Genomic DNA, 18283 nt, shown 5'->3' on the forward strand with positions numbered 1-18283 from the left:
AGGTGTGTAATCTGAAGTATGCTCTTTGTACACAGCATGAGGATTAAAATGGGGGACATACTGTTGACAGATGAATGGATAAAGAAGATGTGATATATATATATATATGTACACACACACACACACACACACACACACACAATGGAATATTATGCAGCCATCAAAACGAATGAGATCTTGCCATTTGCAACGATGTAGATGGAACTGGAGGGTGTTATGCTGAGTGAAGTAAGTCAATCAGAGAAAGACATGTATCCTATGACCTCACTGATATGAGGAATTCTTAATCTCAGGAAACAAACTGAGGGTTGCTGGAGTGGTGGGGGGTGGGAGGGATGGGGTGGCTGGGTGATAGACATTGGGGAGGGTGTGTGCTACGGTGAGTGCTGTGAAGTGTGCAAGACTGTTGAGTCACAGATCTGTACCTCTGAAACAAATAATACATTATATGTTAAAAAAAAGAAGAAGAAGAAGATAGCAGGGAGGGAAAAATGAAGGGGGCAGTCGGAGGGGGAGATGAACCAGGAGAGACGATGGACTCTGAGAAACAAACTGAGGGTTCTAGAGGGGAGGGGGGTGGGGGGATGGGTTAGCCTGGTGATGGGTATTAAAGAGGGCACGTTCTGCGTGGAGCACTGGGTGTTATGCACAAACAATGAACCATGGAACACTACATCAAAAACTAATGATGTAATGTATGGGGATTAACATAACAATAAAAAAATTTAAAGGGGGAAAAATAAAGTCTAATTAAAAATCAAAAGGAGGCAACTATCACTTCAGACCATGGGCCACCTCCTCCCTCACGAATAAGCCTCATCAGAGCATCTATTCTCTCCATCCCTGCAGCCTAAGTCTGGATCCTCAGGACGCCAGATGGGCCTCGCTGGGTGCTCTCTTTTCCCTCACAGAGGAAGGGGCTGGGGAGAGACCTCCAGCGGCCGAATCCCAGGGAATGGATAAGGAGGCTCAGAGCCAGGCTCTCTCAGAGAGATAAGGGGAGAACCACCTGCAGTTTAAAGAAATAAAAGGTGGCAAACAGAAATAAAGTCAAACTGTTCCCTCCCCAGAGACCCACTTCTGAAGATGACTCCCTGGAATGGGAACGTTGCCCTGGGCTTTCGGAGGCATGGGCTGTAGATGGAGGGCCCCCTGAGGGAAACAGCCCGGGTCACTGCGTCGCCTGTACCAGAGTCACCCCGTTGCAGGAACACGTGCATTGAACACGGACAGGCTGGTTCCAAAGAGTCCACGGAGGTGTCAGGCCCGGCCGGTTCCGGTTGATTGCTCCTGAGTTGTTAGCACTGGAATCCTGCTCTCTTAGGTAATAGCTTTGGGGACACCCTCGGTCTCAGACCCACAGTGACCTGCCAGCCCACAGTGACCACACAGAGGAGGGAGGGAGCCTCAGGGAGGGAGCACCTGGGGCCTTTGCAGACAGGACCAGAGTCCCTGCAGCCCAGGGAAACTTCAGGAGAACGGGCCTCGCCCGGGAAGGAGGCCTGAACACACTGCCCTGATTCTCTTCTGTGCACAGACGGACGTGACCCAGCCAAACCCCCCAGGTTTGCTGCAGGGCCAGGTGGGCCCAGAGTGGCTGAGCTCAGGGCTGGCATCAGCCCTTCCCACCTCCCCCAGGGCTTGTGTGATTGAGACAACTTTCTACTTCACAGCAAAGTCAGGGAGAACTGTTTTCTGGAACCTGGCTGGCCTCCCCCGGGGGGCCGCCCCTCCCCCGGCCCACCTACTCTGCCCTGGTTGCCGGGCACCGGTTGACCTCACAGCTGGAACTCTCCACAGGGTTCTGGGTGGTCAGTTGCGGCCATAGGACACTGGCCCTCGGAGGCAGAGCTGTGGAGCCCGACGCAGCCATGGAGGGCCCCCCGTCGGCCTCCGGATCCCTTTGCCAGCTGGTGTTGGAGCACCTGTGGGAGGCGCTGCTGGTGATTTCTGGAAGTCTCCCCGTGTTGTCCTGGGCGGTGCTGGTATGGACTGTGCTGCTGGTTTTCCTAGTGAAGAGACGACTCACCCGAAGAAGCGCAAAGGCTTTGGGGCACAGGGGCTCTGCCCGCCACGAAGTGTGTGGAGCAGGCCGTGAGGAGAGTGGCCCAACCACACAAGCCGAGGCCGCCCTCAGGCCACCCGGGGTGGTGGCCAGTCCTCCCCCGAGAAAAGCCCTGTGCTTGTCAGCAATGAGCACACACCTGAGCAGGTTGGTGCTTTGGGACACTGTCAACTTTCTGAAGAAGGTACCGAAGAGCCAGCCTCTCGACCTTCCCCAGGTCACCGGGGAAAAACCCATCCTCCGAACATCAGAGAAGGATGGAGAGCAACTTCTGAGGAAAAGAACGAAGGATGGGCGTGAAAACACCCCTTTTCCAGAAGGACCAGAACTGCTCAACCAAGAAATTTCGAGATGGAGGCAGAAAGAGCAGGAGAAGGAGGGAGAAGAAAGGCTGGAGCCGTCGAAGGCACGCATGGAGCCGGTCCCGAAAGATCAAGCCAGCCAGTCCCCGTGGAGGGCCGGACCCGGGCGGCAGGCCGTCCCCCCGCCTGACCTGCCTGCAGATCACGCCGGTGTCGGGACCTGGGGAGTCCAGCCAAAGAGGGGAGCAGGGAATGGCGATGGGCCCGCCCATCGGGCACCCGTGGATCTGAAGGGGGTCCCTGAGGGTGCTGGCTGCCCCGGGTCCCCTCCGAGTCCCGAAGGGGAACAGCAAGACGGAGCCAGACAACTGCGGGCAGAAAGGCGAGAGACCACGGGGCTGACACGACAAATCCACAGCCTGCAAACCCAGGAGGCGTCTTTGCAGAAGGAAACTTCCCAGCTGGACAGGGCGATTCAGCAGCTGAGGCTGAAACTTCAGAACCCCCTGGATGAACAGGACCCATACATCCTGCAACTTCACAGAAAAGTGTTTCAGGCGGAAGCTCAGTGCTTGGAAGTGAAGAAGAAACTGGCCGGCGTGTACAGAGAAATGAACTTCACGTGCCAGATGCGCAACCTCTACAAGAAGATGGCCCAAGACCTGGGCAAGGAGCTGGAGAGAACCAACTCCTACTATCGCAAGGTGGTCCTCTTCCATCAGGACAGAGCCACAAAAAGCTGGATGGAAGCTGCGTCCAGAGAGAGAGAGTTCCATGAGCTAAGGAAAGAGAATGATCGCTTGAGGCGGATGCTAGCCGGTGCGGAGTCCAGCTGCCGGCCCGTCCCGAGGGACCCTCCGGGTCCGGCTGCTCCGTCCACAGCCCCCGCAGGCCGGGAAATGCCGGGGGGTCCCTGGGGTCATCGGGCCCCCAGGGGGGAGGGAAGGCCCACCGTGAGAGCCCCAGGCCCCGGGGTCGCCTGCAGGGCTGACTGGGCTCAGGGCAGCTGGGCTCTGAGCCGCCACAGCCCGGCCCAGCATCTGCACAGAGCCCTGTGAAGAAGGTCTGACGGCTCTCTCTCCGGTGAAACGGCTACTATTTCGGAACTGACGCCACAGTGACTCTCCGCGGGAGAGCCGTGTGACCCCATCGCGGACTGTGCACATAGAGCTTCGTTCACATTGTCGTGACTACACAGCTTCCCGCCGGACGCCTTAGAACTCTAGGCTCTAGGTATGGTGTTCGGATTTAAATTAATGCCACTGGGCCCGAAGACATCCTCTATCGTGGACATGGATATAGACATTCAATAAGACCTTTTCCGCGCTCTAGGATTAGGGTTACAGTTCCGCAGAGATTTATGTGAATAAAATGTGATTGCCTTAAAAAGAGAGAGAGAAAAAAGAGAGAGAGAAAAAAACTTAAACATCCCACTCAAACTGTATAAAATAGTTAGTGTAGTCCTAAAACAAATTTTAGTCCTACTCATACTTTAGTCCTGAAGTCAGATTTTAGTCCTAAATATAAATTTTAGTCCTAAATTCAAATTTTAGCCCTCCACTCATATTTTAGTCCTTAAATCTTATTTTAGTCCTAAATTCATGGGATTAGTTTAATCTTAAATTTATAGATAGCAAAGCTTAAGAATCTGCAACCATTCCTCCTTGTTCTGTGATGTTTTTTCTTAATCTTTATGTTTTGTTTAAGATACTATTTATTGTTTAACATTTATGAATTTTAAGCAGTCAAAATACAAAGTTTTCTCCCGATGACAAGCATACACTCCCATGCACATGGGCGCGGGCACACGCGCGCACCCCAGGATGCAGAATCCAGACTATTGTAGTTGCTTTGTGAGTACCTGAAGATGTAAAACTAGAATTGACAATTTCATTAATTGCTTGTAGATAAATAAATTACTGAAAGGAAAAAAACGTGTGTGTGCAATGTGTAAAGAGAGGACAGTCTCCTTGATGTTCTGCACAGAGAGCAGAGTGTCCCGATGGACCAGGGAAGATCTCAGGCAGGAGCGCTTCTCCCACACGGGGTGCGGCGGAGGAGGAGGCCAGGGGACAGTCCCCAGCTGCGGCAGGGAGAAGGGCAGGACCAAGGAGGGGGCTCCCAGCCTCCATCCACAGGGGGAGGCGGTCCCACCCCTGGGCCTGCAGGGAGGCCAGGGAGGTGGCATCTGCTGAGCCCAGTGGGGGGCAGTCCCGGGAATGGGGCAAAATGCCGCCCTCTGCCCTCCAGGCCCCCATGGACTGCTGGTGCAGGGCAGCCCCCAGAGGGCCTGGAGAGCAGACAGGAGAGTCCGCCTCGGGCACAGGGCAGGCAGAAAAGGGTCCAGGAGCAATTTGGAGACGGACCCACACACACAACTCTATTTGACCCAAAGTGTGCCTGTGTGTGTTACTGCCTGCATTCGCACCCACATATGTAGTGAGAATCTCTGCAGCTCCTACGATGTCTCTGGCGCTGTCCTGCTGCGAGGGGCGAGGCCCGAGGACCCCCAGGGCTTCCGTCCTAGCGAGGGGCAAGGCCAGGGAATCCAGAGCAAGGGGACAAGGAATAGCAATCTGCTCAGCGGAGAATTCGAATAGGGTGACGGCTACCGGGGTCAGGGGCCACACCCAGAGGGTCGTTCCGGATGAGATGAAGGTCACGGGAGGTAGGCTGGGAGGGCAGGGGGGCAGAATGTTCCAGGCAGGGAGCACAGGAGTATAAAGGCCGAGGCAGGGCTGTGCTGCCGGGGCTGGGGAAACAGGGCACAGGTGACAGGGAAGGGGGCAGGCAGCAGGGGCCCTGCCCAGAGCTCTCCTTCGTGCAGGGTAGAGACACCGGGGCAGGTGTAGACCTGGAGACAGGGGTGGTGGCTGGGCACGGGTGTGATGTGTGTTCTGCACAGATCTGCGTGGCTTTGGGGACAAGGGAACGAGCGGAGGGGGAGAGGGGGCTGGGTCCTGGGAGGGGGCTCACAGGGTCTGCAGGGGGCACTGGGGGCTGGCACTGGGGTGGTCGTCATGGAGATGGAGGGGGAGGACAGATCGGGGCTGTGTTTGGGCAGTTGGGGGGTCAGAGGAGAGGCAGGAAGGAAGACTCCCACCTTCTGTAAGATCGCTGTGTGTTGTCTGGGCGTCCTCAAGGAACCCTTAGAAAAATCTCTGCGTGGGGCCCTGAGGAGACTCAGCAAGGCATGGACCCACTGCACGCAGTGGGGAGCCCGCTTTCTGAGGGGTGCGGCGTGGAGCAGGCCTGTCCATCTGGGCTCCCGCCTGGTTTCCACCGTCCCCGATGGCCCTCCTGAGCAGGTGGTCTCACCTCCCAGCTGCTCCCACAACAGGGACCCCGGGGGCAGCTTCGGGAGGGGCTGGAGTGCAGGGGAGGATTTCCAAGGGGGCGCACGTCCTACCTGATGGAGCCAACGAGGCTACCCGTGGGAACCACGACAAATTTCAAAAGAGAAATTTTAAAAAAGAGAAAAAGAGAAAGATCGAAAGTGCATATGAATCACTTGAAGACCTTGTCACAGAAGATTTGGATTCCTCAGGTCCTGGAGCTGAGACCCTGCTCGGCCCCCATGTGCCGTCTATGCTGGGAACAGATGGGGAGTAGCCAGGATCCTTACATGATGATGGGATCGGAGTGGGGGCAGTCGGGGGGCAAGGGCATTTCTGGCAAAAGGCCCATCACAGGGAAAGCCCCGGGGCACAAAACAGCCTAGTCTGGTGAGCAAGGCAAGTTTGTGCAGTTAGGTTTCTGGAGCCCAGAAACTCAACGCTGGGAGGGTGGGGGCAGGAGGCAGAAGAGATGCACACCCTGTGCACCTGTACTGTTCCCACTTACCCTGTCCAGGGCTCCTGTCTTCACGGGCAATCTTGTCCCTGGAACAATGCCCATTTCAGAGGAACCCAATGAACCATAGACTTGAGATGCCTCTTGGGGAGGCCAGCCATGGAGGAACCACTTTGCCCAGACACAGCAACAGCTCTGCAAAGAAGGAAACTCTTCAGCTTGAAGATGCCTCAACGCCTTCATACCACACACACACACACACACACCCTCATTTGTCCCCTGAGCAGGTTTCTGATAACTCAATGGACTGTGCACTTACGGACACAGCAAATGCAAACACTGCTTCTAAGAATTTGGTAACAAGGTATATTTTCACCTCTTTTGGGCTTAAAGAATATGTATTTTACTGTTGTCCACCTCAACTGAAGAGTAGAAATACAGATATTTAATACGGTTTTTGAAGCCTCATAAAATCTATACGCTTTCTCATTTCAAGCAGCAAATTCTCCTTGACAATTCCCGCAGGTACAAGTTTCAGGGACAGCTGCCAAAAAAACTGTGTGTACTTCGTAAAGGGTGATATGCTTGTTAGACTTTTATCTTTCATTCACTCATTTGCTCACTCGGGAATGATTTATGAAGGGCCTTCTGTGTGTGCCAGGCACCAGGCCGATTTGGGTACCGCTAAGAACACGACAGACAAGGTCCCAGCCTGAAGGCGTTGACCTTGAGGAAGACGCAGCTGGTGCCCCAGGCCCTTCCCGGGAGGACAAAGACCCCGTGCCAAGGTCCCTCTCCGGTTCGGGTTCCCGGGAGCCAGGGAGTCAGCACTGTTAGGGAAACTTTACTAATTAGGGTTTGTTAGACCAGATTACAGAGCCGGAAGAATCGCATCACGGATAGAACAATGGAAACAAACAAATAGATGAAGCCACACATTCACCCAGTTCTTATAGAATTCCCAAGAAAGACTTCCAGGATGGAAATCTCCAGCTCGGGCTCTGACCTCAGGCTTCTTTCTCAGGAGGAGTCCGATCGATCGCGGCTCCTCGCACCCTGAGCCCAGAGCGGTGTGCACGAGGAGGCAGCTTCGCAGAGGCCAAAGGCACAGGATTGACTGGGGCCATATGACTTTCGTCCAAGGAGCCTCATTTACTTGCATGTGAAACCAGAATAAATCATTCTGGCCATGCAGGCTTGCGCCCAAGGGAGAAATCACACTTGTGTTGTTCTCCAAGAGGGTAACTTGGTGCCAGGCGCACCGCTGTGGAGCCCGGGCACAGCAGGGAGAACCAGAAATGCAAGTCCTCTTTGTGTAAAATGTTGCCATTGTGCTCATCATGGGTTTTCTGCATAAATTTTCATTCTTAAAAATAATATTGCATGCAAATATTTATCTTGATTACGGAGTCTTCTTGGCATACCTTAAATTTTTTTATTATTATAAAATACACATATATAATTTACCATTTTACCTATTTTTTTAAAGATTCATTTATTTATTTTAGAGAGTGAGCGCATGCGAGCGGGAGTAAGGGGAGGGGCAGAGGGAGAGGGAGACAGAAGCAGAGAAGCAGACTCCCCACTGAGCATGGAGCCCAGCTCGGGCTGGATCCCAGGACACGGAGATCATGACGTGAGCCGAAGCCAAGAGTTGGAGGCTTAACCGACGGGGCCAGCCAGGCGCCCCTACCTGTTTTTAAGTGCAAAATTCAGTGGCATGAAGCACATTCCCGTTGTTGTGCAACCACCCCCACCATCCACCGCCAGAACTGTTTCGTCCTCCCAGACTGAACCTCTGCCCCCAGGAAACACACACTCTCCTCTCCCTGCTGCCCCCCGCCCCTGGCACCCTCTCTCCTCCTTTCTGTGTCTAAGAGCCTGACTGCTCCAGACACCTCATTTAAGTGGGATCACACAGGGTCCGTCCTTTGGGCCTGGCCAGTTGTGCTGAGTGTGATGACTTGAGGGGTCATCCACGCCGTAGCAGGGGTCAGAATGTCAGGATGGCATTCTTTTTTAAGCCACAATAAGATTCCGTGTGGGGCTAGAGCCACTTTTCTTTCACCCACGTGTGCATCGACAGACATTTTGGTTGTTTGCCCCTTCCCGTTTCTGGGAAGCCCTGGAACAGTGGTGTGCAGGTATCTGTTTGAGTCCAGACTTTCAGTTCCTTGGGGTGTGAACTCAGAATCAGATTCACGGGATCCTATCGACAGATGAATGGATAAAGAAGATGTGATATAAATATATATATATACACACACACACACACACACACACACAACACACATACAGTGGAATATTATGCAGCCATCAAAAGGAAGGAGGTCTTGCCATTTACAATGACATGGATGGAACTGGAGGGTATTATGCTGAGCGAAATAAGTCAATCAGAGAAAGACTTGTATCCTATGACCTCACTGATATGAGGAATTCTTCATCTCAGGAAACAAACTGAGGGTTGCTGGAGTGGTGGGGGGTGGGAGGGAGGGGGTGGCTGGGTGATAGACATTGGGGAGGGTATGTGCTATGGTGAGTGCTGTGAAGTGTGCAAGACTGTTGAATCACAGATCTGTACCTCTGAAACAAATAATACATTATATGTTTAAAAAAAAAGAAGAAGATAGCAGGAGGGAAAGAATGAAGGGGGGAAATCGGAGGGGAGATGAACCATGAGAGGTGATGGACTCTGAAAATCAAAGTGAGGGTTCTAGAGGGGAGGTCGGTGGGGGGATGGGTTAGCCTGGTGATGGGTATTAAAGAGGGCATGTTCTGCGTGGAGCACTGGGTGTTATGCACAAACAATGAACCATGGAACACTACATCAAAAACTAATGATGTAATGTATGGGGATTAACATAACATAATAAAAAAAAAGAGAAAAATAAAATGGGGGACATATTAAGCATAATAAATCTTATTATCTTATTCTTTGGATTTTGTCAGTAATTTTATTTTTTCCTGTATAAAGTCCCCACCACAAATTGTTTTTCTGAGAATTCCCCAGGCACTTGAGACAAACTTTATCAGATACCCAAGGAGTCTGTCAATTCCTTCCTTTCTCCTACTGGTCAGCATCCAGCACTGCACGATCTGCCCATGCCACTATGAACAGAAGTAGGTCCATTAGGGCTTAGTGAGTACTATGTTTCCACTAGAAGGTAAACAGACTGTTCCATGAAAGGGGAGACAACTGCCTCTCTCCCCTTTGTGTTTTACTTGGTCTCTTGGAACCTCAAGTTGAGCTTTAGATGAAAACAGATCTTTAGGACTTGTGAGTCTTTGGTTGGAGCCACATCTCTGAAACAAAAATGATGCTGGCATTCCCCGTGCACTCATCCACCTCTACACCCACTGCCTGTAACACATTTCTCCCACCATCCCTGGTCATGCATCCACTCCTAAGCAGTCCACAAGCAACTCTTTTCTTACATGTCTTATTGTTAGGGATATACAGCCTGACAGCTAGAGATGAGGGAACCTGGAGTGATCTGACACCACACTTTCCAGTCTCTTCCAAGCTTGTCCTTATTGAACTTACCCATGTTTCCCTGAACTGTCCAAAAGGTTTTTGAATATATTCCTTTCACACATTATGACTGTGCATCTAATGGGTATGTAATTCTGGGCCCTAGAACTACCTAAAAGTGTGAACTTTAACCCCAACCCACATTTTTCTGGCATATAATTTCCCCCAAACTTCCCGCATTTTTTCCTTTACCTAAGTTAGATGTTTGAAAATAAAAGTTATAAAGTATTTCTCAGACTTCCAAGAAATTTTATTAAACATATTGATAAGTGGAGTATAAAGAAGCTGAAATATGCAGATCAAATTTCTTTAAAATACATGAAGGCTCATATAAATGAGGAGAAACATGCTTTACAGAACCATGGTGTTGGTTTTTCTGAACCAAAAGCACTTGAACAAAATAGTTTGAGACATTCAGTAATTCCAAACTGTGGCTGGGCTCACCCATCCCTAATTTCAAGGGAAATTAAATCCATGTGTTTTTCATACATTTACACTCAGCTCACCAAAATACTGTTCCGTAAGAGCGACAGGACTACCAGGAAGCTGCCTAGGCTGTTTTTAAGCCATGTTCTCAGCTGGGAAGTGGGCCTGGCCAATGTCCCCTTGGACTGGCTTCTTTGGTGGCTGATATGCCACTTTGTGGAACCCACAAAGTCCTAACAGACTCAAAACTCTCTGAGGTAGACTCATAGAAATGTGAGGGCTTGGAGAGGTCAACAGATGAGGTCCCTGCCTCCGGGAAGATCTACCGTTAGAGCCCTTGTTACTCCAGTTTCGTTCTGTCTTCCTTGCTAATCTGTACATATCAACAACAACCTTGCCCTTCAGGAAATGCCTCCTTCCAGCTGCCCTGAAAGGCTGCTGTGCTGTACTGGACACTGTCAATGCTTCACTCAGATGTCCTTGGACACCGCCCCCAGTTCCCAACTTCTACAGGCTTTGCTGCTAGAGGCTCACCCTGGGAACTTGGACTCTCTTACCCTCAGTCCAGGCAGGAGAAGAACCATGTATTATAAGGAATTGTTATGTTACTTAAAATGGGTTTCTTTGGTGACTGATCTGGGTGGACACAAAATAATACAACAGAGAGGTATATGCAAGTAAAAAGGATTGATTATATTTGCAGGTCCTGGAGGAGGGAGGCGTGGCATGGCCCAGCATGCAGGGGCCACATGGGCAGAACCCCCAGGGAGTGGGCTCAACCAGGCAGGTGGGGAGCTCAGAGGGAATGACACCCATGGATTAATGCCTTTAGTGGGGTCAGATGGAGTACACCAGCAAAAGGCATGAGGGGGTTTTACTGCTGTATTTGAATGTCAGTAGGTCATAGTCAGGGAGGACAAGGAAGGGAACTTGTGGCAGTGGACAGCCTTATCACCCTGGTACACCTGGTCTCTTGGGTGAGGTACTCACAGCATATTTGTGGTTATATTGAGACAATAGGAAAACAGGAAGTTTTAAGAATTTACAATCAGGGGACTTCTTGGAGGATGGATGATGAGCCCAGGGTGTCAGCTCTTTCCCTAGAAACTGACTGGTTGGAAATATTTGATTGGCCTCTAGGAAGAAAATCCAGAGTTTTCCCTGCCTTCTATCTCACCTAACAGTCTCCCTTACAGAAGGGCTATCTGATCAACACTCCTTTCCCTTGCTAGTAGGGATCAAAAGGGCAGCCCAAGTCCCCAGAAGCTCCTATCATGGCTCTCCCACAACCTGGACTCTGGTCCGAGGAGACACTAGGGAAAAGCGTGGTGCTGATTCTGCTCTGACACAACACCAAAACTAGGAGAATGGAAGAGGGGTAAGGAATGCCAGTGGGAATTCTCAGCAAACTGCTCAAAGAGCAAACTGCCAACGGATGCCATACTTTCAGGGTAACATGCCAAGATCACCACCATTTTGTGGATAAAGCCTGACGTATGGCAAGTGCTCGATAAATATTTGATGGTGAAATAGTAAAGGCTCCATAAGGAATGGCAAAGTGGGAAGATTCTTGGCACGGATCAGCCACTCTGACTTTCAGGCCAGAACCTGCCACACTTGGAAGATGATAATTCTTTTGAGGAGAAGCCATAAAACACAATGATTACGTGAGCAATGCCTGGGGCTGAGTCTGCCTCCTCTGGGTATCAGCTGGGTGATCTTGAGCAAGTACTTTAAACTCTTCTGTGCTTTGGTCTTGACATTAGTTGTTAAGGGATGAGAATAGTACCTGCTTTGCACTGAGGATTAAATGAGTAAATTCCTGTACAACTGTGAGAACAGTATCCAACACTTAGTATGTGCCTAATTAATGCCAAATATGATTATTATTGCTATTAGAGTCTCACAGATTGATGAGATTATATAGGAGAAGTTGTGGGACATGTCAGAGCTCTATAAGAATGGAATAGATGATGCTAATCACACATGGGAAAAGGATTTATAAAATGCTCCTTGGCAGTATCTCATCTAGATTTAGTCATATAGTCTCAGGCTCTCTTAAGTGTAGAATTGGACTACCAGCGTCAGTATCACCTGGGAGCTTGTTACAAATGGAAAATCTCAGGACCCACCCCAAGTCTAGTGAATCAGGATTTTCATTTCAACTAGCTCCCTAGCAGTTAACATGCACACTAATTCTTTAATCTTATTTATTGTGGCAAAATTAAGATATAATAACTTCATTCATTTAAATTGTCCTGGTGGGGGTGTGTGTGTGTGTGTGTGTGTGTGTGCCATGTGTGTGTGTGCGCGCGTGCGCGCGCGTGTGTGTGTGTATTTAGCTTATTGAGATATAATTGACATACAAAACAGCACACATTTAATGCATACATCTTCATGAGTTTGAACATGTGCACACACACGATACCATCACCACAGCCAAAGTTTTAAACATATCCATTATTTCGAAAAATTTCCTTATGTCCTATTTTATGGAGATTTTTTGTGAGAGCACTTAATATGAGATCTATCCTCATAACATATTATAAATTTCAGAATAGTGTATTGTTAATTATAGGTACTATGTCACACAGCAAACCTCTAAGACTTAGTTCTGAGCCATAAAGACTATGAGCCATCAACACAACAAAAATTCTGAACATTTCCATCACCCCCAAGAGTTTTCTCATGCCCTTTTGCTTTATGTTTCTTTCTCCACCTTTGACCCCAGGCAGTATCTGATTATCTTTATGTTACTATAGATTATTTGGGATATTTTAGAATTTTATATGAAATAAAACAGTATGTATTCTCTTTATTTGGCTTCTTTTGCTCATCATAATGTCTTTGAGATCCATCTATATTGTTGTCGTCATCAGTAGATCATTAATTTTTATTGTATTCCATTGTACAGGTAGATCACATTTTGTTAACCCACTCACCTAATGATTAACATTTAGGCTGTCCACAGATTTTCTGGCTATTATAAATAAAGCTTCTATGAACAATGATGTATATGTATAGTGGATATAGGTTTTCATTTCACTTGGGTAATGCTTAAAAATGGAATGACTGGGTCTCTGCTTGCCTGTACATTAGGCATTTAACATCATCCCGCAGGTCCCTGGTTTTTGTTAACTTTTTAAAGTCTTTTTTCTCTCTTTTCTTTAGTTTGGATAGTTCTGATATATTCAAGTTTACCTATCCTTTCCTTTTTCACTTCCATTCTGCTATTCAAGCCATTAGTAAATTTGTTATTTCAGATATTTCATTTTTTTAGTTCCAAAATTTCAACTTGGTTCTTATTTATATATTCTATATCACTAGAGGGTTTCTTATTTTATCATTCATCACCATTGTATTTTCTCTACTTCATTGAGCAGTTTTAACATTTTGAGTCATCTCAGGATCAACCTCTGGTAATTGTCTTTTCTCTTGAGTCTAGGTCACATTTTTTTTCCTGGTTCTTCTTATGTCATTTAATTTTGGACTGTATCCTGAACATTGCAAAGGACATGTAGTAGAGACTCTGAATTTCTGTGTTCTTCTTATAAAGTATAAAGTGTGCTAATGCTTTTCTTTTAACAGGCAACAACTTGGCTAAGATTAAATTTCAAACTTGATCTCACCTGTACCTATGTTCTCAGTTTGGACTTTGCAGTCTGCCCCATATGTGAATGGTTCAGTGGTCACCCACAGACTTTTCTAGATTTTATGCACAGAAATAGGGATTCCCATTCCATGCTCCCTCCTTTCTTAGATTTTTGCCACCCTCCAGTAACCCTGGTTGCCCTGGGCACCTTCTCTTCTCCTGAGCCAGACTAATGGTGACTTTTTATAGGAGTTTTAGTTCACCTATGATACATCACAACAGCAATTGCCTTAGGGCAAGGCAGAAAGGATGGGAACTTCCCCCATGTTTGTTGCTTCCTGTGAGTTTCAACTCTCTTCAAGAGTTTACGTGCTTGGGTTCACTCTGTAGACTCCTTGGGTAATTGATTTTATGTATTTTTTTCCCAGCATATATAGCTGTTATCTGTGGGAGGTTGAATTTGTTACCTCAAATAGAACTACTGTTTGTGTATTTTTTATTTCATTGATTTCTGTCTTGTTTTTGATATTTCCTTCCTTCCATTTATTTTGGGTTCAATTTACTATTCTTTTTCTAGCTTCTTGAGGCTAGAGCTTAAATCATTGATTTAAGACCTTTCTTCTCTAAAATAAAGACCTAAAGCTATAGAATTTCCTTTGAGCACTCTTACCGATCCTATCTTTGTTTAAATTTTTGATAGTTTGTCCATCGTGGACTTTTTGTATTAATTTTGATTTTAAGAAACACTGTTTCAAAATATTAGTCTAGATTACTTAGCTTTTCAGCACTCCTTACATTTAGCACCCAAGGCAAATGTCTCATTATCTTACCTCACCCCCCCCAGTTTTATCAGAAGAACCCATGTTGAATCACTTACCTAAGTGACCCAAGGCCTAGGAACAGCCCCAGTTGTAAGGCTTGGCTCTGGAGATATAGCTGGGCGGTTGTGGACTGTTACCTAGAGACATGTGAGTTCAGTCAGGGGTCAGGGAAACCTTCTGAGAGATGGAAACTATGCATTATGGGGAGTCAATAGAGTGGCCAGAGATACCATAGACATTGTCAAGAAAGCCGTTCATACAAGGCAGTGAGCCAACCTAGCAGGACTTGGCCAGGGACATCCCAGACAGAGGGAGAAGCATAACCAAAAGCCTAGAGGCTGGAAAGAGGAGGCAGCATTCAGGGAATTGAGAATGGTTCAGGAAGTTTGAAGACAGAGTGCAAAGCAAAGGGATGACAATGGAGGAAGTTATCAGGAGCCAGACCTCAGAAAGCTCTCAATCCCATGCTAGGACGCTTGGCCTTTATTTTGAAGAGCCAGGTTTGGTGTGAGGATGTAATATGATCAGATTTTACTGTCATCCATTCTAGAACAACCCCCCAGAGTACAGCGTGGTGGGTGGATTAGAAGGGAAAGAGACGAGAGACAGTACAGCCACTGCAAAACTTTTGGGAAAAACCAGATGAAGGAAGACGGTGGCTGAGCAAAGGGCGGAGTGACAGGATGAGCGTCATGTCAGAGGTGCCCTGGGCAGGGACTGTTAATGGATTAGATGCTGGTGGAGGGAGGTGGGAGAAGCAAGGTGGGTCTCAGGTTTCCAGCACTGGGGGTGGAGATGGTTTGGAGATGAAACAATGTATAAGGTCATCAGTCTCAGAACATGTGATGCCACTTGATTCAGCAAAATGATGCAAGGGCAAGAACCCAGCAGGTGTCCCTTAGCTTCTAAGCTAGTGGTCCCTGCAGAGCTGCCTCCATTAAGCATGCCTTAACTGAAAGGAGGGTTTTTCCTAACCTTTGTAGTAGGAGACACAAAATGCCAAAAAATTACAGACATGGAACTATGAAATGCATCTAAAAATCAAGTACTTTCAAGTCTTGGGAAATCGGCAAGCTCTTCGTGATAGCAGTTGGGGTGGTGGAGGGCCCAGTATATGATGAACTTGTAGAGGCTACAACTAGCCTCTGAGTATTTGAAAACCAGTGTCAAAAAGTCTTCCTGTATATGAAGCAGTGGAGAGGCTTCCCGGGAAGAAGATTTTTTGTTGTCTACACTGAGAACCAGAAACTCTCTCAGAAGGAGTGTCTAGGAGTGTCCCCTGCCTTGGCTTGCACACAGCTATGATCAAATCACCACAGAACATCTGGTAGAGGTCTGCTTTGTCTGTCCACTATGCAGCACTGGGAGATCCAGGACAGTCACTATAATGGAGGGGAGACTTTACCTTACCCAAAGAGGGGGATAAGATGGGGGCTGAGTGTAGAGAAGCTGGTGATGAAGTCGATAAGGAAGAATAGGGTTACAGGTTGAATTGTCCCTTCAAAAAGATATGTGGAAATGACAGTCTAAATTAACCCAAGGCTTACATTCCAGAATGCATGATTTCCATGAGCTTCCTCCAAATAAATAAAATACCTTTGCCAAAAAAATATAATAATAAGATATGTGGAGGTCCTAACTCTTAGTACCTCAGAATGTGACCTTATTTGGAAACAAGGTCTTTACAAAGGTAATCAAATCAAAATGAGCTCATTAAGTGGTCCCTAATTCAATATAACTTGTGTCCTTAAAGAAAAGGGAAAGACACACATAGAGAAGAGACCATATGAAGACACAGGGAGAGGCCACGTGAGGACAGGGCAGAGGTTGGACAGATGCAGTCACAAACTAAGGAATGTCTGGGGCTCCCAGAAGCTGGAAGAGGTCAGGAAGGAACCTGTCCTAACAGGTTACAGAGGGAGCATGGTCCTGACAACTGATCTCAGACTCTGGCCTCCAGAACCGAGACAACAAATTTCTGTTGTTCTAAGCCACCAAGTTTATGACGATTTGTTACAGCAGCCCTAGGAAAAGAATACAAATAGCGTGGCTCTTTCAGGAATCTGCTGTTAACTCCTTAGTGCAAGGAATGTTGCCAAATCAATACTAATGTGGAGGTCATAGCACTCCAAGGACGTGGCTTTGTAATCAGGTGATTATTAAAGTGTCTGGCTTTGCTGAGCAAATATTAAGTGAAGCAAGGAACCACAGTAAATGACACACCATATCTGGAAGGGTGCGGCTGGCTTCCTGGCCTCCCAGCTTTGCCTTTGGGAGCTCTGAAGCATGAGCTCTGTTGCTTTTCTTCTTCACTGACTCCCTCCTAGGGACAGGGTTCTATTCCTGATTTGAAGAACCTGGGATTGGGGGCCTGCTTCTGAAACTTCACTCCCTTGATCTCATCCTCTGTTGTGAATTCAGACCACCCTTCCCTCCCATTTGCCCATGAAATGGGAAGATTTGCAGACCTGTCTCCCCTGGTATCAGGACTGGTCCATCGGAACTTCCCTCCACAGTCTGCTTCGAAGGACTCCCTTGTGATTTTGTGTCTCTACCTTTTCTTGGTGTCTGGGTCCTGATCACTCCCACTCCAGCCCTGGTCGTTATTACTGCAGGGATGGTGTGTGCTGGGGCCACTCACTTGCCCCTGACAGGCCCCAAATACTGAGTATCAGATTTCAGAGAGTTCTGCTGATTCTATAGTGTTTGCTTATACCTACAAAGCTCTCTTTGTCTCTCCTCAATCAGCCAAATCTTGAAGTGATTACCCACCTTACAGTTTCACTGAAGATCTCAGTATCAATCCTTGCAACTCAGGTTGTTAGAATTCAGCAAAACAACCAGTTGGAAACATACCACCCCATCCACAGTAGGCAACTCTCGAGCAAAATCCTTGATTATTTGTGTTGCTGTTATTCAAGATTAATTCAGCACTCATGGGCCAGGTCTGTGGTGACACAGCAACTCAACCATGCTTTTGTTTTCACTTGGCGAAAACACTTGAGGGTCAAGCAAATGCTGCTTTGCTCCAAAAACATCAACCGCTAAATCCCCTAAGTTCCTTTGGATGCCTTGTGTAAGGGCCCACCCGGGATGTAGGATAGAGCCTGGGGAAGAAGACAGGCTTTCATTTTGGTCAGTCCTGGGTTTTACTCCTGGCTCTACCACTTACTAGCTATGTAACTTTGGGCAAGTTACTTAATTCCTCTGAGCCTCAGTTTTATCTTCTGTAAAATGGGGATCCTAACAATGCTTACCCATGTGAAGGAGATCTGATGTAATTATTCATTAGGACAATGAATATAAAGAACTTTGAACCAAATGAGGTACGTTTTCTTGGTCACTATGACCTTCTTTCAGGATTTCTTAATCCTGGCCACTCCCACATCTATTCTTTGGCTATTTGTCCCTACTTGGATGAGCAGCAGGGCTGTGAATTCTGTTTCAATCTTGGTGAGTGGCATTCGTACCCTTCTGTCCTTTCCTTCCAGGGTGATTGCTGCATGTCCTTTCTGCCTTCCTGATTCTTATCCTGTGTGCTCAGCTCCTGAATAATAGGCCCTAATGGAGTTCATCCAGACTTCCAGCCTTATGCTTTCCCTGGGTGATCCATTCTGCCCAATTTTGACCTATGTCACATTGAAATCAGCTCCATAATGACATTCCATGTTGTAAATTTAGGGGAATGTACACAAGAGCAGGAAGGAAAGCTGTAGATGGCTGAACTGGCTTCCTACTGGGTGAGGCACTGCA

General features: G+C 47.8%; 1 protein-coding gene across 1 annotated transcript; it reads left to right on the forward strand.

Moving 5' to 3' along the window:
• The first annotated feature begins 1859 nt into the window (after positions 1 to 1859).
• On the forward strand, positions 1860 to 3425 carry LOC148164963 (uncharacterized). Its single transcript, XM_088021347.1, has 2 exons — positions 1860 to 2689; positions 2732 to 3425. Exons 1-2 carry the CDS (start codon positions 1872 to 1874, stop codon positions 3423 to 3425), a joined length of 1512 nt encoding a protein of 503 aa, XP_087877473.1. The 5' UTR covers positions 1860 to 1871.
• The last annotated feature ends 14858 nt before the right edge of the window (positions 3426 to 18283 follow it).

This window comes from Eumetopias jubatus, unplaced genomic scaffold (assembly GCF_037043125.1).
Source record: "Eumetopias jubatus isolate StellerSeaLion01/CBP00866 unplaced genomic scaffold, mEumJub1_p1.0 scaffold_1, whole genome shotgun sequence".
Taxonomy (NCBI): Eukaryota; Metazoa; Chordata; class Mammalia; order Carnivora; family Otariidae; genus Eumetopias; species Eumetopias jubatus.